At 31.9% G+C, this 26,133-nt stretch overlaps 1 protein-coding gene across 1 annotated transcript in view; it reads left to right on the top strand.

Moving 5' to 3' along the window:
• LOC120325869 (dynein axonemal heavy chain 6-like) overlaps nucleotides 1-26,133 on the top strand; it is a 75,188-nt gene that overhangs the window by 22,189 nt on the left and 26,866 nt on the right. The window contains exons 30-66 of the mRNA XM_078111765.1: nucleotides 508-645; nucleotides 1,188-1,435; nucleotides 2,203-2,371; nucleotides 2,876-2,987; nucleotides 3,557-3,698; nucleotides 4,096-4,327; nucleotides 5,182-5,235; nucleotides 5,477-5,622; nucleotides 6,265-6,520; nucleotides 7,418-7,546; nucleotides 8,336-8,521; nucleotides 9,019-9,231; nucleotides 9,966-10,102; nucleotides 10,238-10,313; nucleotides 11,045-11,121; nucleotides 12,058-12,256; nucleotides 12,708-12,825; nucleotides 13,047-13,240; nucleotides 13,414-13,613; nucleotides 14,252-14,435; nucleotides 14,874-15,038; nucleotides 15,451-15,546; nucleotides 15,815-16,004; nucleotides 16,945-17,030; nucleotides 17,120-17,262; nucleotides 17,356-17,548; nucleotides 17,869-18,057; nucleotides 18,509-18,658; nucleotides 19,593-19,744; nucleotides 20,249-20,428; nucleotides 20,920-21,083; nucleotides 21,778-22,009; nucleotides 22,648-22,780; nucleotides 23,646-23,816; nucleotides 24,427-24,639; nucleotides 25,218-25,331; nucleotides 25,713-25,988. Of these exons, the coding sequence (XP_077967891.1) occupies nucleotides 508-645; nucleotides 1,188-1,435; nucleotides 2,203-2,371; nucleotides 2,876-2,987; nucleotides 3,557-3,698; nucleotides 4,096-4,327; nucleotides 5,182-5,235; nucleotides 5,477-5,622; nucleotides 6,265-6,520; nucleotides 7,418-7,546; nucleotides 8,336-8,521; nucleotides 9,019-9,231; nucleotides 9,966-10,102; nucleotides 10,238-10,313; nucleotides 11,045-11,121; nucleotides 12,058-12,256; nucleotides 12,708-12,825; nucleotides 13,047-13,240; nucleotides 13,414-13,613; nucleotides 14,252-14,435; nucleotides 14,874-15,038; nucleotides 15,451-15,546; nucleotides 15,815-16,004; nucleotides 16,945-17,030; nucleotides 17,120-17,262; nucleotides 17,356-17,548; nucleotides 17,869-18,057; nucleotides 18,509-18,658; nucleotides 19,593-19,744; nucleotides 20,249-20,428; nucleotides 20,920-21,083; nucleotides 21,778-22,009; nucleotides 22,648-22,780; nucleotides 23,646-23,816; nucleotides 24,427-24,639; nucleotides 25,218-25,331; nucleotides 25,713-25,988 (6,057 nt within the window). The remainder of the gene's footprint in view (nucleotides 1-507; nucleotides 646-1,187; nucleotides 1,436-2,202; nucleotides 2,372-2,875; nucleotides 2,988-3,556; nucleotides 3,699-4,095; nucleotides 4,328-5,181; nucleotides 5,236-5,476; nucleotides 5,623-6,264; nucleotides 6,521-7,417; nucleotides 7,547-8,335; nucleotides 8,522-9,018; nucleotides 9,232-9,965; nucleotides 10,103-10,237; nucleotides 10,314-11,044; nucleotides 11,122-12,057; nucleotides 12,257-12,707; nucleotides 12,826-13,046; nucleotides 13,241-13,413; nucleotides 13,614-14,251; nucleotides 14,436-14,873; nucleotides 15,039-15,450; nucleotides 15,547-15,814; nucleotides 16,005-16,944; nucleotides 17,031-17,119; nucleotides 17,263-17,355; nucleotides 17,549-17,868; nucleotides 18,058-18,508; nucleotides 18,659-19,592; nucleotides 19,745-20,248; nucleotides 20,429-20,919; nucleotides 21,084-21,777; nucleotides 22,010-22,647; nucleotides 22,781-23,645; nucleotides 23,817-24,426; nucleotides 24,640-25,217; nucleotides 25,332-25,712; nucleotides 25,989-26,133) is intronic.

Genomic DNA, 26,133 nt, shown 5'->3' with positions numbered 1-26,133 from the left:
TCAACTCCTGTTGGGCGTTGTCATGTACCAGAAATTGTAGAAGGCTTCTCTTCATCATCACAATGTTGATGCCACAGTTAGAAATTGGTCTCTTATCTAACCATTCCTGAACATATAACTAACTTGGACTAGTCCCATTTTAACAGCTTTCTAATGTAATAGAAAATCCCGTCTTATACTATGTAATAATAAGCATGGTAGTAGTAGCCAATGTTCTCTAACATTCTCTACCAGTAGAGATTGGAGGAAGAAAATTAATCATGACGTTTCCTCAGTTGATGCAAATACTTATCACATTCTCTATTTTCCTAAGCATTCTACCAGTAAATTTACTAGGAAATAATGAAAGTTACAGCTGGGTGTTTTAAGGACATTTAATTTTTAGGACAATCATCATTATCGATTGAACAAAAAATTAATCTTGGAAGTGTATCATGGTCTGCAAAAAAAACGAATGTAAGTTTTTATTCAATATTTCATTTTAATTTTCTTTATTTCTGATATTAGGTTGATCGTTCGTGGAAGGAATTGATGCGAAGAGTTGAAGATCATCCTAATGCATTACGGGCTGCAACTGCTCCTGGTGTTTTTGAAACATTGCAATCTAGCAACTCACATTTGGAAAAAATACATAAAAGTCTTGAGGTGAAGAGAAGCTATTGAGTTAAAACTTTATGTAGTTGTAAAACTTCAATGGAATAAATTTAATTTTTATGAGATTTTATTCGATTATGCTGAATTCAATGTTAATGTAGCTGATGTAAATAAAGTTATGTCAGGAAATGAACTCTATTTTTTTTAAATTAACTCTGTTAAATTTATATTAATCAACCTTCTAAATGTAGTCCGAATTATAACATTATATACAGTATTTAAAAATCATAAAAATATTTTCAGAGAATATCGTATTGAAATATTCAATTTTTCCTCTATTGTTTGCCGCTAAGGTTTTGAAACTGGATTGTGTTTTCATTTATTACATCAAATGTTGATCCTAGTTTTATCTAATCTATAATTATGTTATATTTCTATTTTTGTCCAATAAATATATTTTTGGATATCAATTTAACCCTTTCAATGCTATTTGGGGTACTTGGGGTATTTAATTGCTCCCTATTTCATGTTAAATGTGAATACAACATTTTGATTATAATCTTGTAAGTTTAATTTTTTTGTTCTTGTTACAGGATTACTTGGAAATGAAGCGTCTTTCCTTTCCTCGTTTCTACTTTCTCAGTAACGATGAACTTCTTGATGTTCTTGCGCAAGGTCGAACTCCATCAGCCATTCAACCTCATCTCGGAAAATGTTTTGCCAACATAAGAAGACTTGATATTCGACAAAGTGCAAAATCTGGTGAAGGTCTGTTACAACAACAACCTCCTGTTGTTCGTTCAATGATTTCTGCAGAAGGAGAAGTTATGCCAATGCCGAAGTGAGTGTTTATTGAATTGTATTAGTTTATCTGAATATATAATTCAGCAGCTCTTGGTATTTCAGTGGTCACTTTTGGATTTGATAAGATATTAGACACCTTTTCATCTAAGTAAGTGCGCAAAACTTGAATTCGAGCAGATTCTTTTGAAAAAATGATGGCCTAATGGTTTGTGTGTAAGAAAGCAATATTGGGTCAGAAATCCCAGTTTCAAGTTTTGTGGATTATAGTATACATAGAGCTTTATTTGTAGCAAAGTGGAAAATGCCTCGTTTTAAAAAAAAAGAAATGATGAGTAGCTTCTATTCTATGTACTGTGTGGTCTAAAAAGTGATTTAGATTATAGAAATGACATTTTATATTCATTAAATTTTACTTGGAAGTGTAAGTAAAGTTAGAAGCCAGACTGCTTCGTTGAATATACTGAGACTGACGGAGAAAATCTTATGTGAAACATTTTCTGTTTCTTGTTTTCGTAATCGTATGCTATTTTACGCAGTTGTTATGACATCTACATGGCCATAGTACCTGGAACACTATATAACGCACTATTTTATTAGCTTGAACCATTAATAACCTGATAATATGAGTATGTCTGGGTCTTATCTCATGAGCTGATGAAGATAATGTAGTTGAATGCAAATTTAGTCATGTGAGAAATTTGTTGTTTCGAAATTTCAGAAAATTCTATCTCTTACCAGATTTTCATTGAAATCATAAGAATTGTTAAGGCTAAAGTCACTAGAAGTTTACTCCTTCAATTACAGGAATGTACGTGCAAGAGGTCCAGTTGAGCAATGGCTTCAAAATGTTGAGACGGCAATGTATGATACTGTGAAAAAACATTTAAAAAGTGGCTTATTAACTTGGTCTGCTGAGTTATCTGCTCTCAATGAATGGGTTCTTCAGCATCCTGGACAAGTTGTATTGACTGTGGTAAGATCAATCGCACATAAAAAATAGAAATGATTTTGTCAATTGTCCATAATTTGAGTTCACATACGGTAGTTGAAATCCACGTTTTGGAACAAGCATATCTTGACGCATGTTTTAGTGCAATGTGAAAAATAGCTTATAGCAATAGGAATAAATCGGGTTGCCATTTTTTAAGGAGTTACTTGATCTGACAGTTTATTACACATATTGAATGTCTTATCAAGTGTTTTCGATATAAAAAATTATCTTACTTTTGGCTACATGAATTTCTAACATATTCGCTTTTAAATGTGCTCTCATATGAACATGCCTTCACTATTATTGATTATTGAATAATTTATGCTTATCCTGTTGAGCAATCAATGTCCAACACCTTACCAGATGTTTAACGAGTAGCGTTTCTATTTTCTCGCACTTCAAATTTACAACAACTGATTAGGTATGTACTGGACTGCAATTCTTACGAATTGAATTCTAATTTTATCAATCAATGTTTTCTAACAGGCTCAAATAATGTTCAACAAGAGTGTTGTATCTGCTTTAAACTCAGATGATTGTCAGAAGAATATGACTGATATTTACTATGGATTCCTTGATTCTTTGGAAGTTTTATCAGGTATCATTATTTGATTTTGCCTACAATAGGCAATGAGATATCAACACAGTATTCAATCAAATCATATCATATTTTTCAATCACACTGTATAATATCAAGATCACAATTTTGAATATTTTAAATTTTTATTGTTCAATTTTAAATTGAAAATGAAAATGAATTTAAAAAAAGATTAATTTGTAAAAATTCACATGCTGTTTATTGGGAATTCTCTAGTTGTAATTGCATTAAATAGTTCTAGCATGTGATACAAACTATTTAATGACTCATAGATCCAACAGAATTGCAAATTGCTGCTATAAGAAAAGATGTTTACCAAGAGTTTGACTAATAAAAATTCTATTCTTTGTGAAATTCATTATTTTAACCTGAACTTGTCAAGTTACCGAGTTAAAAATTTCCTATATCATGACCAGGTCAATTGATCTCATTATTAGAAAATCAAAGGTCATAATGAATTGTAAAACAGATTCATGATTTGAATATGAGCATCTATAATACTATCAAATCTATGTAATTTCACTTATTTTTTAATAGCTCTTTTATTATGTATTATCTTCTTTCTTTAGGATTAGTCTCTGAGCAACAGATTCCTCCACATCAGTATCAGATGATGGAGGCACTCATCATTATTTATGTTCATTCTCGTGATATCATCAAACAAATGATTCATGATGAAGTTTCTAGAGTTGATGATTTTGAATGGAAAAGGTAAAAGTATAATATGGAAATTTTGCTCAACTTTTACTTTTTGCGATAACAAACGATAATTATTTAAATCCTTTTTTTGCATATTTCATTCATTAAGAGTTCCAATCAGATTGCCAATATAACCTTTACCTCGTATTTACCCTTGATAACCGGTAGTTTATTTATTAGATTGTAATATTTATTTTAGTATATTATTTGTTTTCCTATGCAAAAATGATTTTCAATCTACTGCATCACTGATAATTGTGGGCGTTAATGCAATCAGGATAACTGATTATACTGCTTTATTGGGGGCAAAGGTAAACAAACCCTCATAAAATATTTTTTATTTCAAGAAAAATATATTGTTCTTTTGTTCCAACAAAATGCTTAAAAGTCTATTTGTTTCAAATTTCAGACAACTTCGTTATGAATGGCAAGAAGCTACAAGTTCATGCCATTTATTACAAGCAGATGCAAAATTTCATTATGGTTATGAATATCTTGGTTGTGCACCAAGACTTGTTATTACGCCTTTAACTGATCGATGTTTTCTAACATTGACTGGGGCCCTCAGTCTCCATCTTGGGGGATCACCCGCTGGCCCAGCAGGAACTGGAAAATCAGAATCAGTAAAAGACCTCGCAAAGGTAATTTTGTTTTATACTGTTTGTTGATAATCAAGATAATTGGATAAATTTTTGTTAGTATCAGAGAAGGAGATTTCAGGTATGCTCTGAGATTGAAAACACAGGACAGCCTTTTTTCTAAAATATCGATGGGTATATTTCTACAGCCCAAATGCACACTTGTTTAATACCATTCAATAGCCGTTTCCGAAATGCTGTTGAATTTTTAGTATTCATTAATTATCTAAAAATCGATTAGCCATTATCAGTCATAGTTACAGTTTTATAAAACAAAAAAGTAATATAACTCTGTGTTATTACTGCACAATGAATTTCAAAATTTCACAGTATATTTCAAATTTTTCAGTTTTGCTAATCAGTTCAGAAGATCATTTGTTGACAACTCCAATATTACAATAGTTTATATGAAATGAACCTTAATAACACCATTTGTCCATACACGTTATTTTACAATCACGTTATGTTACAAGTCTGTGTACAAACTCCACTGACATTTTACTTCTCTCTTTAGCATTATTTACTTAATCGCTTACCCTATGCTCAACCCTGGTTAAAAGGTGGGCATGCGTTTGAACTTGAGATATTTAACCTCTGATGCCAACATAATCATATCCAGCGATGCAACTGCTCGTTGTTTTATTCAACTTTCCCTCTGGTTGTAAAGCGAATACTGCAATTACTTTTTCTATTATTTTCAATTTATTGCACTACAACTTCCCAGAGCTGTGCTATACACCATTTGTAATTTAAAGTTTGCTGATTCAAGATTGCTTGGAAAGATTGTGGTCAGGAAGCACTGACTGTAATTTTTTAATTTAGTCCTGTTTTCAAATAGATATTACATTTATTTACAGGTGCTGGGTAAACAATGTGTTGTCTTCAATTGTTCAGAAGGATTGGATTACAAGGTTCGATACTTTAATAATTAAATATTCAATATTAAACAAGAAGTATTGAAGTTGTTGTATATTTTGAGTTATTGAAATACTGTTAAAAGTCTCACATCATTTTTCAATATTTAACATTGTTATGAACTTTACTGTTTTTAAAAACTGTTATTTTTCATGATATTGTCACATTGATTTGTACGTTGACATAACAAATAAAAATTTAGACATTATTCTCATTTAACCATGAAACAATTTTCAGATGATGGGACAGTTTTTCAGTGGTTTGGCACAATCTGGTTCATGGTGTTGCTTTGATGAATTCAACAGAATCGATGTTGAAGTGTTGAGTGTTATTGCTTCACAAGTTCACACTATAAAATCTGCAAAGGATGCCGAAGCACTGAGGTTTGTAAAGAATCCATGTAATAGTTACTCCTTTATTAGCAGGAATAGGGCAGGGAGAGATAACAGTAAACTGTTTTACCCTTAAAAAGAGTTGTAATGTAATGAAAATCTCATCATTCAAATATATAATTGAGAATATATATAGAACTTGATAGTTGATAACATCCAGTAAAAATATCTATTTTGAGAACTAGTATAATCGAAATTACATTTTTTTTCTGTAAAGTTTATCCATCCATTGTATTGAATCATGATTTAACCCAAATTTATTATATGCATCTGGATATTACGAAGAAAACAATTTGGATTTTTCAAAAGTTCTAGGAAATTTTATTACAAAATTTTACAATTAGATCATGATAAACTATTTGAAATGTTCATCAATATATATAACAAATCTTGGCTGCTCTTCAAGCTCAGTTCACCCCACCTTCGGCAGACAAGGTATATTTGCTATTTGTGTGCATCAAGGCCCAATCTTTCTCAAGATTTCCTACAACTATAAGTCCAACCGGGTTTGGGATTATTGATGATTCATTTAGCACATGCTTGAGAGTTTTATCGACTAATTTTGTTACAAAAACAAAACAAAGAAAGCGATCTTATGAACATAATTAAATTTAAAAGTTGTTTATTTTACAGATTCATGTTTGAAGGTCGTGAAATACGACTTAATCACTCCTGTGGATTCTTCATCACTATGAATCCTGGTTATAGAGGAAGAGTTGAATTACCTGACAACTTGAAATCACTCTTCAGACCAGTAGCTATGATGGTGCCAGATTATGCTTTGATTGCAGAAATTATTCTTTATTCTGAAGGATTTCATGAAGCCAAAGTATTGTCACGTAAAATTGTTAACCTGTATCATCTGGCAAGCAAGCAATTATCTCAACAGGTAGGTGGTACGAATGTCTCTTTAAAATAATAACATAAGTGAATGATTTATCTATATCCAACATTGATAAATTTCTTTGCTTTTGAGCTCTTTGTATGAATTAAAACTTTTAAAAAATCATCAGTCAATGTTTAATAGTTATGGCTGTCAATCTGGTGATATTTGGTGAGCTAATATTGTTTTGAAGTTCTTTTCAGTTGCTTTGAAAAATCATTCTTAAAATAGATATCAATCTTTTAGTAAATTGCTATTTCTTCAACAGACTACAAGAAATTGTCATCCATTAGATGAATATAATAATTTTCTCAACTTTGCATGTCAAACATCAATAATTAACTTACATTGGATAATATTCTAGGCAATGTAATAAAGTGTTGTTGCGTCCTTGCGTGTATTCCATATACAGCTTACTGGATTATATTGAACCAAGTTGATTGAATTCCGCTGCTTACAAATGAATTGGAACAATCATATTTTGTTCTAGTCTAACATAAGCAATTTAGTTTTCCAAACAAAATAGGAGATGAATTAATCAATGCATTAGGGTTTTAACATAAGGAATCTCTAAAAACAAAACATTTGCAACTAATCATCATTGCAACTACAAAAGAGCAAAAGTTCTATCAGGTTTTCGTTAAAGCATAATATATATATATACCTGATGAAACTAGACTATTACCAACTGATATCTTGGTAAAACTTCTGTTGCCCAGAATAAGATTTTGCTTTTTTATTGCTATGAACTCTTGACTTCAACTGATTCAAGCATTGTTATGAGACAGATCATAAATAGATCCTGCAAAACAAGAAACATGGAACGAAGGATAGGCAGTTCCTCGAATGCCTGCGCAACATATTACTGTTTTTTCATGTTTGCTACCCTTCTAATCTCTACAGGATCATTATGACTTTGGTATGAGAGCAATAAAATCAGTGTTGATCATGGCTGGACAGAAGAAAAGAATTGTAGCTTTCAACAGAAATTTAAGCAGAATAGAAGATGATGAAAGTATATCGTCTGAAATTGTAAGTTTGAGATAAATAAGACTTATGTTTTAGATGTTTTTTCATTTAATAATTCTTTTCGTTTATGACTATCATTTGAATATTGGATTTTAAACAGTACTGTTTATACTGTTTTTACCTTATTACCTGTTAAAAAGCATAATTTGTAACAACATTTGCATCACCATCTATGCCTGTTCATAGGTTGCACTATTGAGTTGTATTTAACGAACTTCAATTAGTATCTAACATGCCATTATCTTCATATTTAAGAATTCTGAATTATAATTAAATGAAGGCCAATTCTATAATCATACGATGTAAATTAATCAGTTCTCTGCAATGTAGCAGAATGTAATTTGTCATAAATCAAAATTTTAATGCAAACATACCCGAATTCTCTGCAAAAGTTGACAACATGATTTTTTCAAAATAATCTATTTTAAAATAACTTAACCTTCAAGTCTTGTTTAAACCAAGATTTGTCTTACCTGTATTCCCAGGAATTTTTCTTTTTTTTAGTAATTTGATTAAAACAGGGTCTTCAGCCCCAAATAAAAATGGAAAGAGTACTAATAGAGGAGTTGAATGCAACACTGATGCACCCCGAACTATATTTATATATGTTAGTAGATAGTAGAGTAGGCTATGCTTGCTGATTGGCAGTATACACCTTGTGCAGTTACCCTACAAATTAAATCTGATATCTGTATGGTAGCCCAATAGCCAGTCCCCTACTCGGGAAGCCATTAAAATGGCATTTGTGGTAACCATATATATCCATCTTCATTCCTATTTATGTTCATACAGAGAGCTGATGAAGAGGAAGCAAGAAAAAAGAAAATATCGGAGCAGGAATCCTATATATTGATTCATGCTTTACGTGATGCAAATCTACCTAAGTTTTTAGCAGAAGACGTTCCGTTATTTGAAAGCATTATGTTCGATTTATTCCCAGGTGTGGAACCTCCAAGCATGGATAATAAACTGCTGGAGGTATTCTTCCTAATTAAGATGTAAAATATGAATGTGCATTTCTATTCCTACTTTCTCTTAATTATCATAATTGGATATGGTGCCTATTGTAATATTAATACAAAATAATATTATATGTATCTCAAAATTTAAGTAGTTTAAAACATTCTTTTTTAAGCTTATTCGAAATTACTACTAAATCAGAAGATTGACCATATATGTAGTTACATTTTTTGTTTTGATATTTTAATATTTGTTTTCAATATTTTACCGTATTACTACCGTAAAATGGCCTATCGGTATGTATACCCTGCAATTTTTTGGTAACATATTGTTTGTAACATGACCATTACATGTAAAAGCTATATTATTTTATATGCAGATTTACTATTATTTTATACTGATGATACATGTTCATGTAAATAGCAAAAAAATTGTTCAATTGTTTTATGCTACAAAATGTGTCAATTCAAAATTTGCTTTTGTATTATTACAATTATTCATTTATCATATTGTAGCAAGCTATTGACAATGTGGTCGGTGAATTAGGAACCGAGAAATGGCCAAATCAAATCCAGAAAGTTATACAATTGCATAGTCAATTACTTGTTCGACATGGTGTGATGCTTGTTGGACCGTCAGGAGGTGGAAAAACTACAGTTCGAAATATATTACAAAAAGCTCTGGGTATATTACCGACACTAGCTCCAGGATACCATGTCAGTGATGAGGTGGGTTTTATGTTTTTGGTTTTCATTCATATTCAAATGTTGATTATGCTTCTAAAAACTTGAGTATTCCAAATTATTCATTAAGTAAGTATTGATGATTACCACTGCTACATTTTTTATACAACGTATTTATATGCACTGCACCAGGATCCACTGGCTAGGTTAGGAGCTAATCCAGTTTGATATTGCCTATTGAATTTTATACACTCTGGGTACGGTTCTAAAAATGGGTGGTTAACTCGACATTTTGAGCTACAACATCATCATAGTTTATTTTAATGATTTAACTGCCCTACCTTTATGGTCAATTTAATATTAATATTTTGCGATTAGTCTATCCCATATTAGGGATTTGTTTCGCTGTAAAACTGTAGTGATATTCTATATATTTTTATGGTTTGTAGTTGTACACATCTTCGCTTCAAAGGAAGCATTAAAGCAAGCAGTCATGGATTTGTAAAGTGCGATTATATACTTGGACAATTGAGTACCTCACTATTCATGTCATTGACATTATGGTCGATTAAAGCTTGGAAAAAAGTTTAGTTTAGGGCAATTTGCTTGTAGTGTTACTCAAATCTTCCATGTACTATATTCATGATCTTTTCTTGAAAATTCAGAGACAATGCATAGTGATATTAGTTTTAGTTTTACTTGTTAATTACTTCCAATTGAAGTGTTTTGGAAAGTGTTGTTTCCTCTTATTTTTTCAAGTTACACTTTTTTAACTTTAGAAAAACACTCGACGAAAACGCAACATTGAAAGTTATTGTCTCAATCCAAAATGCATGCAACTAGGAGAATTATATGGACAAACTGATCCTAATACATTGGAATGGTCAGATGGACTTCTTGCACATTTTGTCAGAAAGTGAGTTTGAAAAATTCACAAATTGAAATTCTCTTTGGATGATCTTGTTTAGAAGAAAATAGAAATATAGATTATTCATAATACACAACAAATTTATGCATATTATTATGATTTTTTGCATTATTGCTTATGCAGGATTGCTAAGGAAATGTCAGGAAATAAGGAATCAGAAGAAAGACCTCCAACATCTGTATCATTCCACGAACATGCAGTGAGTTAACTCAGATAAAATTTCACAAAGTGGATTACATTTCACACTGTTTTCTTCAATTTCTTGTGACTCTGGTTTATTGATATAACATCACTTTTGTAGATACACATATCACTCCAAAGCGTAGCTCGAAATTCTTCATATGTTTCTTAAATACACATTTTGCCACATGTCACTTCAGCGAGCTTCTTTTTATCCAGGAGACTTCACTTAAGCATTGAGTAATTCTTATTATCGTATATTACAGACCATTGGGCGCGCTTTAAATACTTTTTATTCTCAAAAATCGATAACGCGCTTTGTAAGTCGACGCGCCTAAGGTATGGATCAGGTAGTGCTTTAGGCTTTATTGTCTGCAGTTGAAACCAGTACTGGTTGCATCTTATGGTCCGGTGCGCCTTATGTCCGAATAAAAACCCAATCTAAGCAATTTATTGACGATGCGTTTTTAACTCAGTGCGCCTTATGGTCCGTAAAACACTGTACTTTTGAAATGAGAGCATTTTTTACTCTTAAATTCACAAATATGAAAAAAATATTTTAGTTTATTTTGAGACATATGATTTTGTCGTCTGTTTTCCTTCTCGCTGAGATCAAAATAAAAATTCTCTCCTATCCTATTTTTTATTTGGGGGGGCTGTACTACACACATTCAAGCCCTAATTTTCTTTGCATGAGTATCTATCACTTGCATGATGTATTTGCATGTTTCTTCATTTTCATCGTTATAGGCAAGTCCAAGTGATGCAAGTCGTGCAAGTTCTGCTACTCACAGTTCTGTTATAACTGAACCACCAAAACCACCAAGGTTAGAAAACTTTATATAAACCTGGAAAGCCTCACTTTGCATGTAAACATCAATTTTTGAAATATCAAAATATGCTAAAGTTATGTTTATTCAATAATTTTTAGTTTTTTATAACTTTTTTATAACATTTTTTCTCTTTTAAAAGTTTTATACATCTGCTCTCAACAAGTATGAGACGAATAAGCAAAGATACCTGTTTGTCAAAAAGATCTTAGCTTTGACAAGTTATAGCCAGAACCTTATGTCACTGATATGTGACGCAAAGTATAGTCTTGATATTGTGTTTTAATAAATGGTTATAAATATAGTTACCAGTTAAAATAATACCAGTTCACATTCAATGCATGTACTGTTGAATTCTTACTTTTTGAAATACTAATGGGGAATCAGAGATGTATTTCATTCTTAGCATGAATCTTTCATGTACAATAAACTTCACAGAACTTTACCTTTGTTATCCAGTGTGTGAGTACCATGGAATTGTAAAAGTTTCAAAACATTTTTTGAATGTGGTATATCAAAATGATAGCTTTTGAAACTCAATTGTAAATACCTACATCTATTCATATTGGTCCTACTTTCAAAATTCAAGAAAGTATATATAAGTATATGTGTGGTGATCCTATGATGCCCACCAAGTGAAATTGTATGTTGGTCTAAATGGGTTCACTGCTTATGCTTTCATTCTGAACAAGGCTTCGTATAAGCAGTCCCTGTGAGCAGGGAGCTACTACTGTTGGGAAGAAATGTATGACCTTCCCGGTTCAGCATTGCCTACATAATTTTTTCTTTTCTCTGGTGAGGGGCATGGCATGTCATTTTAACCCACTATTTTTAACCTGCGATGTCAACGCAGTCAAGCCCAACGCTACAACCACTAGGCCGCCGCATGTTTTACAAATGCAATATAATAATCAAGAAAACACTTCACTTCAGCCGTTTAGAAGATCTCAATGATCCAACTCAATATCCAGAATGGAGATGGATTATATTGGATGGTCCTGTTGATACAATGTGGGTAGAAAATCTCAACACAGTGTTAGATGACACAAAGACCTTATGTCTGGCAAATGGAGAACGAATTCCTATGTCTGACGGAATTCGTCTTTTGTTTGAAGTTGATGACCTATCCCAGGTATATTTAGTCACTAGCAACTTGATATTTCAATTTTTAATAGTGGTACTTGACTATTACCGTATTTTTTGTTTCAATCTTGTGAGACTTGTTTTATTAGCTTTTAATTGTGAAAAAGATCTCTGATTGAAAATATATTTGACAATTCAATCTCAAAGTATTGAGATATGGAGACACTCCTTGAATATATATAAAATTCTGGTACATCAACAACTGTTTGCTTTTACTATCTGTCACAACATACTTTAATTTTTATGTTGGATTATATAAAATTGTTTGTATTCCAAATCCTTGTGTTAATAATCTTTTTGCATTGAAATGTATCTTAACCTTAACTGGAATTCCATATTCAAACTGTTGTTTAGCAATTCAGAGGTAGTTGCATGAAATTTTAGTACCTAGTTGAGTTTGTTCATGTCTTTGTTTGTCTAACTTCTGAAATATTTATCAGGCAAGTCCAGCAACCATTAGCAGATGTGCCATGGTTTATCTTGATCCAGTTGATTTGGGATGGCGTCCATACGTTACATCTTGGCTTTCACACTTACCAAAAGGATTTCCACAGTATGGTAAGTTGTTAGTATTTGCAATCGATTAACTCAAACTTCTTGTTTTGTGCTTGACTGATGGCCCATTTCGTGCTTTTAAACATCAAAGACGTAGTTCAAAAGAATTGTAATTTACTTCAAATCTGCCATAGTCCGCAGAGTTCTTCATGATCACTATGTGATTGACCCCCTGTAATGAATATAGAAATTCTGCTACACTAACAAAATATTTTATAATTCAGGCAAAAAGCACTTGTTGTCTATGTTTGAATTGAGTGTTGATGCTGGACTTCAGCTTGTCAAAAGACGACGAAAACTTCAACATCTACCTGTTCCTAGCACAAGCTTGATATCTAGTTTATGCAAATTACTTCAGGATTTTATTTTTTTCATGGAAACTAATGGGGGATTTGGTGAACCTGATGAGGAGGAACAGGTTGCGTTTTTTTGCATATTAACAAACTTATGTAAATTTTTTCTATATAGCCTTGACTTGTTGAACCAAAAAATACAGCACCTATGCATTTGTTAATGAAAATGAGGAAAATTTATTGAACACTTGAACTGTTCTTAACTTGTGTTCAACATAATTTTTCATTTTGTTCACAGAAAGACGATGATTCTGCCAATGTTTCAAGATCACGTTCATCATCAAAAAATATTCATAAAGTCAAAATTTCTCAAGACATTATTGAAAAGAAGAAGGGTGATAAATGGTTTATGGAAAAACATCCTGATAAATTGAATGTTCTGATTGGAAAACTTTATGTATTTGCATTTACATGGAGTATTGGGGGAACTCTTAACAGGTAGAAACAGTAATAAATTAACAAATTTGATCATGTATGTATTTTACTTTCAGATTATTCATAACTTCACATCTTTTTCTATATTTCACCAAATTTGTAATTGAATGCATTTTATGTGAAATTGATACTTGAATTTTTTGCTAGTCCTGTTTCTGTACTTTGTTTGAAGGTATTTATTCTGTTTATTGCCACAAATGAGAAAATCAATTTGTTTTTACTTCTATTTTGAAAAGAGGTTCTGCTCTTTTTTGTCATTTAATTATTGGATTTATCTTGTCAGCAATTAGTTTACATTTAGTTCCAGTACAATAATAAAATCTAATGCAACAATTTGACAGGCTGATATGAAATTTATTACACTACATTGCAGCACATTTATTAGTTATTTTCCTGTAAGATGATCAGCGAAATTTTGAAAATTAATTTGTCGTTGATACAGGAGAAATTTCCTTCTCTCTATCTAATTATAATATTTTTGCTACCAAGCTATAATTTGAGAACGGACCATACACATTTAGAAAATGATTGGTTATTAATATCTCATTGTTTGATAAGATATATGAATGAATGTTACAACACCAAAATTCTCTAAAATAAAAATGTATTGTCAAGAATAAACTGACATTTTCTCATCCCAGGGAAGATGATCAAGAAGATGACACTTTGATAAGCAGTACTGTGATTGGTCGAGATGAAATGTTGATTAATATGAGTTATGATTTTGATCATTTTGTTCATGAAACTTTCGAAGGGGAACCTCCACTTGGTGTAAACTTTCCATCTGGAAGTCGTTCCATTTTCTCATACTTTGTAGACATGCAGGTAGGATTCATTGAAGGCAAAAGTGATTGACGAAGGCTGGATAGTTAGCTTTGGATTATCAGTTTGATTATTGTATCGTGCTTCAGTACCAGAAGCCTGCTTTGCTAATAAGTGTTACATTTCCCATCAATTGAAGATGGGTCATCCTAATAACACAGAACTCAGAAACTTCTTAATTGCTTTTATGAAAATGAGGAAAAGTCATTTTACACTTGAACATTTTAACTTCTATTTGTGTATGATTGTACCCAAAAGTTTCAATAATCTAGGATACTTTACACAAAAGGTATGTTGTCTCTAGATTATGTTCTAAATGACCTGTTTTTTTTTGGTCACCCTCTATATTACATTCATGAATCTCATCATTATATCTCATTTTTTCTAAAGAAATGTTATTGAAATTGAGTTGTCTTCAATATATCATTTTAATTTTTCTAGACTGGACATTTCACTCCTTGGGAAGATCTTGTTCCCGAGACTAAATCCTTGATTGCAAGAGGATTGACATATTCAATGGTTAATGAAACGATGGGTTTATATTCTGATCATAAGAAATCACCGGCTACTGATACATTGTCTACTCTTGTTCCCACTACTGATACAGTAAGTTATCTTTGTTTCAGTATCCTGAACCCTGTAAAGTCATAGTCAAATATTTTCCATCCTGTAAAAAAGTAGCATGCTCAAACAGCTCAATTTAAAAATAAATTGAACACACTTGACTGACACACTTGAATACTTGACTGGGGAAGGGAAGCCGCAGGAAACCAAAGCTGGTTATCAAGCAGCGACACCCAGGGTTCTGATATCAAATTAAAGGTTGATAGGGAGGTTTTCACTGATGAAACAGGCTTACAAGAAGCAATAATGCTGGACTGTCAAAATATATTTACAGCCTATACTTTGGGAGATTAAAATGTTTTACGTAATATATTCAGATTAATGATAGAACAATTTACCTACCGTGCTTTCAAAGTGAAACCATATGAAAATATGAATTTTCTTTATTTTCTAGATTCGATATTCATTCTTGTCGGCTCTTTTGCTTTTAAACAAACAACCTGTGTTGCTGACTGGTGATAGTGGAGTTGGAAAAACTGCTCTTCTACAGGTATTATATATTAGGTTTAAAACTTTATTATCTGTAACCAAAAGCCTATTTATAAACTGAATTATGCATTAAGTTTCCTCCTAATGCTATAGAATCCATTATACTAATAAAATCAATCCAAATTCACATCTGTTATGATGATACATATACATATATTATAATGATTTGGAAGAAGATGTGAAATATTTTATACTATAATTAGAAGTAATACCGGTACATACAAGATGATTTCGACATTAAAATTGATTTTCCATTTCTTTATTCATAGAATCTGTTGAATAGATTGAACAAACCAAATGGAATGGGTACTCAGCCTGGAACTGTTCTTGGTGAAATATTCCACAATGCAGATAAAGCATCAACTATTTTACAAAATATTGCAAATCTTGGATTAATAGAAGTGAAACCATCTGTGTCATCTGGTAGTGATGCTCAACTAGAGATTCCTGGTCTTACTGGTAATTTGTGTTTTTTAATTTAGCAATGTACAAAGAATTTGTTTTGTTACAATTTTGAAACATTAGCTCTCTTTTCCCATATTGAAAAGTTCTATTTGTTGAATGTCACATCATAGATTGAATTTTGACCAAAAGCGGAAATTTTATTCTGAACTTTCAATTAGATATCAGAACCTTGGGTGTCGCTGCTCCATACCCAGATTGGGTTCCCTTTGGTTTCCATTCCCCAGTTGAACTATGTGCCTACGTTTTGCTTTCATAATTTATGAACAACTGATTTTACCCGCTTTAAAAAATAAACTTGCTTTTGCTAGACTTTTTCAAATATGAAACCACTTCTATGAAGCCTTTTATCCGTCAAATAAAGTAAATGTTAATTTACTCTCTGCATACTCAGTTATATCATATTTGATGCAATCCATTGTAAAACTGATGACGGAGTTTGAAGAAAAATTTTAGTATTATAAGCAGGGTTGGCAAAAAACAAATAATCTACCATTCCGAATAAATTCTAGAATAATATTTTTGAATATAAAATATATTATAAATTGGGTCATGTTTGATAAAAAACACATAAAAGTCTATAGCCTATATATTTAATGGTTTCAAATTTGGAAATGAAGGAATGTTAAGATAGGCACTGATTTGATTGGTTTGCTAATTTTCACTACTTTTTATCCACTTTGTTTCAACTCTCTTGTGTACCAACCAATTTTGCATATTTCCTTCACTCTCACATCTTTTTCATATTTTATACAAGCAAAAAACATATCTTAACAGATAAAAAATTTGAAAAAGTTGAGTTATTTAGATTCTCCCATGTGACGCTACTACTCATTCCATTAGATTTCTTGTGTTTAATTAAGACCTTTTCAAAGGATAAAAATTAAAGTTAATGCATTGAATGCACAAATTATACATTTAACCATACCCTTTTCAGGTTCACAGCAATCTAAAGCAAAATCTGGCAACTTGGTTGTGAGCACAATACAATTTAGTGCTCAGACTGTTCCTTCAAGACCTCAGGTAGATAAATAAATTAAAATTTATTGAATCGAAATTGTGTGGCTGTTACTTGTTTTGATTACGGTAATTCTTCAATATTCTGTTTTTAGGCTCAAATCCTGCACAAACTGGTGAAAAGAGGTCGAGAAACAGTTGGTCCACCTCGAGGAAAGCGAGCGATTGCATTTATCAATGATTTGAATATGCCGACACCTGAAAAATATGGAGCTCAACCTCCTCTTGAATTACTAAGGTAATTTATATCCTGTATAAAATACTGTAATCTGATCATTTATCTTTGCAACAGTATAATCTGACATTCTCCCTACTCTTTTTTCATTTTTAGACAATTTTTGGAGCTTGGTGGATTTTATGATCTGAAACGTTTGTCCTGGAAAAATGTGATTGATGTTACAATTGCTGCATCTGCAGCACCACCTGGTGGAGGAAGAAATGTCATCAGTGCTCGATTATTGAAACATTTCACAGTACTTGCAATTCCTCAACCTTCTACTAGATCAATGCAGCATATATATCAAGTATGTAATGTTATAGGTTGTTTGTCATTTTCCCTGATTGGGTGTTGTGCTATGTTTCGTTATATTAGTGTGTACTAGTTCGTTAAAATGAGGACTCTAAATTTGAAACAGGGTTATTAATATGATTATTCCAAAATTAGCTTCAGGCTTGGAGAATCTTTAACATTGATGAAATACAGACTTGACAATTTGTAACTAGTCCCACACAACATGGAATGGTGACAAGGCGAGAGGTCATGCTTCACCATATGATTGACCCATCATATCGACTTTCTTCCCCTGGATAAATAGGAAAATCCAATACAAATCATCTATTTCAGGTACAACTAGGACGTTTCATGGAAAGTCGTGATTTCATGCCAGAAGTAAAAGAATGCAGATCACAACTAGTCAGTGCTGCAATTGCTGTTTATTATAAAATGTGTAATGGAATGTTGCCGACACCTGATAAATCGCATTATACATTTAATCTGAGAGATCTCTCAGCAATTATAAAAGGAGTTTTGCAGGTAGTTTAATTTTAAAAATCCATATTTAGTTTAATGTTACATTTGTGCAGCGATTTATATTACTTAAATTTTGTTATTTCGTTTTAATTCATATACTCCTAAGGCATTTTTGCATAACCTTCAAGTACAAAATTCCATCTGAATACTTTAGATAACAATTTGGATTTGCCTGTAACATAGATATTTGATTATCATAAATTTTTAGTTTTAAATTTTCAAATATGGAGGATACTAATTGATAATTAAAATCACTGCTGTATTATTAGAACTATTGCCTGGCCTTATCAGTACATTTTAGTGCAGAATTTCAATTTTCTATTGGAGAGAGAATAGTTAATAAGATGGGTGAATAAAGTTGCAAACGACTCAATTATCAGTTGCATACATGATAAGTTACCCAGCTTAACTTGATAAACTGAATAAACTTGAATAATTTTTTTTCTTATTTCAGGCTAATGAAACTGTGATTGTATCACGAGAAACAATTGCTCATTTATTTGCTCACGAAGCAACTCGGGTGTTTCATGATAGATTGATTGATCAACAGGATAGAAAAACATTTTTCAATTTCTTATCTGATGACTTACACAACTATTTCAAGGTATATAGAGTCTAGAGTGACTTTCATAAAGAGGTATTCTTTTAGATGTAATCAATGTTATTGATATTAGATGAATTCTCTTAAAATGAGTATTATAGTTTTATGTTATGTGTACTTTTCAACTAAGGCCGAAATATTTCCATTTTCCACTCAGAATTGTATTACTGGTAAATGTATTTTTCGCGCCAGATGTGGAAGAAATTTATCCATAATTGAATAGTTTTAAAATTTTCATGTGGACAGGCATTTTATTACTAAAACTATCAAAATAGTGGTTCGTAGTAATGCAAAGATATTAGAATAATAATATTAAATATATTCTCAACTATGTTGGCATCACAAATAACCCATCAAGGGTTGAAAACTCATGTCCACCACCTCACCCAGGGTGTAATAAATTAGGTAGGTAATGCTGAAATGTAAAGATTTTGGTCTTCAAGAAATATTCTTTAGATATTGTCAGATATCCGTAGATGCTTGCGTAGGGACTTGTTCAGAATGAAAAGCATGAATAAAAAAAATTCTGTATGAAAATTCTGTACTCTCACTTGGATTTTTCAATATTGGAATCATTTAGCTAACTCTCTTTGTTAATTTATTTTGTGCAAACCTTTAATTCAGCGTTTCTCAAACGGTGGGCGTGGTCCATGAGAGAGGCATAGACAATTTTTCAACGGTGTGTGAAGCTAATTAAAAATACAAATATTTGGTAAATTCGATCTTGCCTGCCTTATTTTGAATATTCAAATTTTTTTATTTTGGATATTTACATTCTATCCACGTATTTCAGTGTAGTTTTTGATGAAACATACTTTCGCGTTACTATCTGTTATTTGTATCTTATTGTTACCTAGTTATTGTTAGCTTAGAAAGTTTGAGAACCACTGCTTTAATTGTAATGCAGAGTTTTTATATTCCTAATTTTTTGTTTTAGATAACAATAACTGCTGAGAAATTAGAGTCAGAACCATTGATATTTGGTGATTTTCTTGATATGAATGTACCTGTTGCATCTCGTATATATCGACATCTGCCAGATCGTAGAATGTTAAATACATTACTAATGGAATATTATATGAGAATCAGGTAAGTCGCATATTTATGACAATGTCAAAGTAGAAAAAGGTTTTGTAATATAAAATTCATACCTTTTTTTTAAATTATTTGACTATAGATAGATTATATTCTGCATAAAGAACGATCAAATATCAGTTGGCTGTTGCCGCATTGTGTTTGGAGTATTTTGCCATCACATCTTTAGTTACCCTGGTAGGTTCGCAGGTTCGAATCTCATGGAGGCCAAGTATGTGCAAGATGATTGCTGGACTCCTTGCTGTCGTAGAGTGGTTTACGTAACCGCTGGTCTCTTACGTTTTTCTCCATCACCAAGTCTGTTCAATAATACACAATTATAAACAAAAAATCATTCATATTTAAAATTTGCACGTATTAATGTATTTGTATGTAGAAGTAGAGTATTTCTTTTCGATGTATAATCATACATATATTTCCCTTACTCGAAAAAGCTTGTAGTTGGACCGAAATATATTTACAAGTTTGTTTTTCAACTTCATCCATATTTTTTGACAGTGCTGGGAACATAAAAGCCGCACCATTAGTATTTTTCAATGAAGCAGTTGGTCATATTATCAGAGCTTCTAGAATTTTCCGACAGCCTGGTGGTCATGCATTGTTGGTTGGTATTGATGGTACTGGTAAAGTTACAACTTGTAAATTATCAAGTCAAATTGCCGGATGTGAGCTGTACAGGTATGTTTCTATGTATTTTAGAAAGAATTTATTTGTATTTACAATGTAGGAAAACAGTCAACTTAGAGACCAGGTGGAAATAATTCATATGCTTTGATTAAGAGGAAGTTATCAATCAAACATTGATTAAGAAGAGCACTAATTCTCAAAGCATTGGTAAAACTTTCATATGAAATATATTTAAATTTTAACGGACCAAAATAATAAAAATTCATAGTTTTTTTTAGGATTGTGAAACTTATAAAAACTTAACTTTAAAAAAAATAAATTAGTTTGGAATTTTAGTTTAGATGTAATAACAGACATACTGCTTTTCCTTTCTATGTTTATACATTATTTAGGCATACAAGAAAGGATTTAAAAATTCGAATGGTTTCCTTATATTCGCACTGCTTGAAATATTTTTGTATCAAACCTAATGGAGAACATATATAATGTTTGTCTATATGCTGGTCTAAAACTACTTCAAAATAATTTCATGCTTTTTATAGATTATCAGTTGTTCGAGGATATTCATATAATGACTTCCGTGAAGAATTAAAGAAAGTTTTCAGAATGACTGGTGTTCATAATAGTCCTACTGTATTTTTATTAACTGACTCAGACATTGTCAACGAAACTATATTGGAAGACATTAATTGTATCCTGAATACAGGTCAGTTTTTGAACACTTGGTTTTATTCAATGTGATTCAAGACTCTTGCATCACTTAGAATATTTATATCACTCTTGCTACAGCATCGTTGCATTATATGCATACGGACGGCGCAAAAGCATAGAAGAATAGTAAGTACGGGTAGTTAGTCACACAGAAACCCAGCCGATAGCACTTGGTTTTATTTTTGTTGTTTTTATGCGGATATTTCTCATTCATACATCTATCTCTTCTTCAACACTTTTACATATCTGTTTTTTTTTTTATTCCGAAAATCGAGTTATTGTTACCTTCAATCAATATAATATTTATCATGTTCAAAATTCATGCCCGCCACGTTCTCGGGTTATACCGGTAAGTAATAAATTGGGTAGGCAATACTGCACCAGAAATATACCAGTTCTTCTAAACTATAGCAGCTCCTCACCAAGCAGTGGCTGCTTTAGGTATCCTTATTCAGAGTGAAAGAAGTATGAAAAATATATATAAGAAAACATTTGGCAATTTTCATTTTATTGCATGTATCACTTTTCAGAAATTAATCACTTACCTTATATATACATATATATTTGCATCGCATATTCAAAATATTGCCGAACAGTATTTATTCAATCTTCTTTACCTAGTCTACTCAACTATATATCATTTTAATTAAAATTAGACTTGTTACGCCATGTTTCCTTATTCTATACAGGAGAAGATCCAGATCTTTTTGACGGCGAAGAACTAGATACAATATTAATGGATATAAAACAGGCAGCAGTTGAAGCTGATATACCAGATACACAAACTGCTGTCTATAGATTCTTTCTTGATAGAGTTCGTAACAATCTACATGTTGCGTTAACTTTGAGTCCTGTCGGATCTTCTTTCAGACAAAGATGTCGTACTCATCCTGCTCTCGTAAATTGTTGCACAATCGACTGGTGAGAATGAGATAATATTACAAAATATAACTTGAGTTTGATAAATAGTTACTGGGATGGTTGATTGCAATTATCCTACGAGTATTTTACGGTTGGGTGGCGCAATGTAAGCATACAAGGTTGGTAATTAACAAGTTCAGGCCTTATTTGCCTGCAAAACTGCCGCAAAAGCATCGATCATGCATAACTCCGAGAGTAAATAAAAAAAGCTTTATCAATCCATATATCTCATGGGCTTGTCATCTACTATCTACATCATTAGTTACACATTAGACGGCGTTAATAATGTGTAACATGTAATTTGTATCTATTTAATTCTCTGTGATGTTTGATTTAATTGATAATTGAAAGACTGTATGGCAATTCCTACCTTTTGTGATATTCCCTTTGTTGTTTTCACTTTCAAATATGACTACACAAAACATAGTTCCTGATATTAAATCGGAAATATAATTTCTTTACATGATCTATATAAGAATTTTTTATTCTTAGCATAAAAATATCCTAATAAACTTCCAACTTGTTTTTATCATTTAGTGACGGAAGGACATTTTCAGTCGAATTTTTTTTTTTAATATACAATCCCAAACATTTTATTGAAGTTCATTGATGACTGGATTGTGAAAACTTGCATTTAGGTTTGATAGATGGCCAAGTGAAGCATTGATAAGTGTTGCTCAAGCTTATTTTACTCGCGAAAGTATGGAATTGGAAAGATGGGAATCTGAAACACCTGATCATGATTCTCCAATTGAACAGAAAATATCAAAAGTAAGATAAAAACTTAGCACTGATACTTTGTTATATTGATTTAACATTTAGTTATTGGAATTGTACAATATGAAATTTAAACCAGAGTGATAATTTACTTAAAATAGGTTCACATTATTACTCACTTTAAATGAAGAAATGATAATAAAAGTTACAGGGGTCACTGAACTTATAGTAACTACAAAAAAATAAAAATACAGTTTCTGTCTTTGATAGGAAAATAAGCCATTGTAACTGATATAAACATCGCAGAAAATCAAGCTTATTTAGTGTTAAACAAAAATATCATAATCTTTTCATGGGATAGCTATTACTAATGTCTATCTGTGATATATATGTCGTTCAAGCATCCTTGTTGTAACTGCTTCATATGGTGCTAAAGTAAAAGGAAAACAAGGGGAAAAAACTTGACTTACAATTAAATACACAATATTATAGCACCATATATAAGCCCACTGTGATTCGTATTATACAGTATATTTGCTTTCCACCAGTTTGGAACTTGTAAGGGCTTAGGCAATTGCACCCAGATGTCTTTTTCTTGATTCACATATCTATCATTGGAGCAACATCTGGTGCACTCATTGCCTAACTGTTAATTCTCAGAAGGGCATTACCACTAGTCGAACCATTTTTCTCTATCCTGCTGTTTACCTGCTCTGTTGTATGAACGTTGGGATATCATTTATATATTTAATCAGTGTAAGATAGTGGGATTATAAGGAATATTAATTAAATTTCCATTGTTCGTATGATTGAATGAATATTCTTTTCCACTTGAACTTCTTCCTAACTTTATATGCTGCATAGTCATACTCAGATCAAGGTCGTGTGACACTATATAAAAAGTTATCATTTTCTTCAGTCATCATCGAGAGTGTCATCCGCAGCAGTTTTGACTCCAACATTACTAGATAGAATTGCATCAGTATGTGTGAAAGTACATGCAAGTGCTACAAAAGCTGGCAAAAGATTTTGGGATGAAATGAGAAGATATTATTACACTACTCCTAGCAGCTACCTGGAGTTCATACAGGTGACTTTTTTCTATGAAATAAAACTGTGTTTGAACGTGTGCAAGAAAATTGTTTTCTTTTCGCTATCACAGGGCGTCCACGTACCACTGGTCAGTGTGAATGCCAAAATTCTTGCATATGGAACAATGAACTATATCCATAGCTGTTCTACACCGGTAATTGTACAATAAGTCATGATTGGACATATAATCAAGCTGTCTCATCTGCTATTAATAAATATGAAATTTTTACCCCAATGGTTGGATTACTTTTTAGAACTTGCTTGACTACATATGGATTACATACAATCCAGAGTAATAAAATCTTCAACTTATTCCTATTTCCCAATTTTATTCGTAATCCTAATGAACAAGGATGTATTTTTCCATATGGTTCAACCACCTTTCTAATACCTCTTCAATAGGGAAGTCATGAAATCTCATTGTGGCATATTGTCATTGTATTTGTGACATGATGTAAACTTGAGAAAAAAGTTATTAGCTCAAAATTTAGTCACCCAGGATACTTGCTCAAAATGGAACTGTTAAGCCAACCACTGAGTTGCTTCAATTTCTTTAGTATATTTTCTATTATTAAATATTTATTTTGTTGATTTGATTCATTTGACAGGTTTTCACCAAAATGCTTTCGGAAAACAGAAAGGAATTTGACAACAGTTTGCATCGACTCAATGTCGGTTTAACAAGATTATCAGAAGCAAAATCAATGGTTGGAAGTATGCAACAAGAACTTGTGGAACTTGGTCCAAAAATTGAACAAAAAGCAATGGATACTGAAAAACTAATGGCCCAACTCAAAAAGGATACAGAAGCTGTAAATCAGGTAAATGTATTTTAAATGAATTCTGTAACTTTTACATACCTTAAATCTAAGCAGGAAAATTTATTCAGTAAACATCATATACTAAGTACCTTATTTCACATAAGAACTGTTTTGTGACTAATATCTCAAATTCAATGTTACATAGTACATATTTTGAATGGTGCGATGGCCTAGTGATTAAAGCATTAGACTTAGCTGTGTTGATATTGCAGATTACACATCTTAGATTTAAGTGACTCCGATCTCGAACCGGAAAGATTCTTGTCTTTTCAATTAAATTCAGTAGAACCTCCACTAATGAAAGGCCCCGAATACGAAATTTCCAAGTTATGAAACGAAGTCTATTGCTTCAAATACGAAAGATGCTTCTAAATACGAAAGGCCGAAAACCGAAAATTTGAAAAAAACACTGCTGGGCGTTGTGTGGATATGTGTTTTGAATTTAGGGTGTGTGTCCATTTTCGTACAATATGTTCTCTCTCAACTGTCAACCGTTTGCCGTCTCCTCCCACCCCCTCCGACCACCGTTCACTTCCTCATGATTTACTTGTTCTTTTAATAACATCATATCGATTCAGGTTCGAGAAATTGTCAAAAATGAAGAACAAATTATGGCTCGAGAAACTCAAATTGTTCAAGAGTATGCAGAACAAGCCACTAGAGATCTTCAGTCTGTTTTGCCTGCTCTTCAGGTATGTGTTTATATTCTTCTTCTTTTTGTCAGTGCTATTAAAATATTAGTTACAACTAATATATTATGAGCTCAAAACATTTCATGAGCATGAAATTCTAGTGTTGGGCCTTGTTGGCATATATTGGCATATACACTCTATGAAAATCTTGAATCCTACATTGTTTTCAAACCCCTCAGTCACTTTGTATCTTTCCTCTTCACAAATTTTTTACACTATGAGCAATCAATCAGACATATGAACTCATTGCACTCTGAATCAAGTGGAGTATGTGGGCCTTGTCTTTAGCAGGGTCTGAACTCAAGATGCTTTATTCCAACATGGTCATCACAAGCTTATATTGATATTTATCTATAATTATCCTACAATTTTGATGCGCAGGAAGCAGTTACTGCTCTGGATGCACTTGATAAATCGGACATTGCTGAAATCCGAGTTTATCAAAAACCACCTGAACTTGTTGCCACTGTAATGAATGCTGTCTGTATACTGTTGCAAGAAAAACCAGATTGGCAAACAGCAAAAAAACTACTGGCTGATCAAGGATTTTTACGTCGATTAATTATGCTGGACAGAGATGGTTTGCCTGATCGTACATTTGCAAGGCTTAGAAAAGTGACAAAGAATCCGGATTTTACTCCTGAAAAAGTTGGAATGGTAAAATATTGCTTTGTTTTCACATCAACATGTCATATATTGTATCAAAGCTGGCGTATGATGTTACAATTTCGTTTCGTTTATTTTTTTTAGTACCTATATTGATCTAAATTATAAAATGGGCTTAGTAAGAAAGAAATCTGAT

Source organism: Styela clava, chromosome 4, assembly GCF_964204865.1.
Source record: "Styela clava chromosome 4, kaStyClav1.hap1.2, whole genome shotgun sequence".
Lineage (NCBI taxonomy): Eukaryota > Metazoa > Chordata > Ascidiacea > Stolidobranchia > Styelidae > Styela > Styela clava.
The sequence above is the reverse complement of the archived record's forward strand: the minus strand, read 5'-3'. Positions and strand labels throughout refer to the sequence as shown.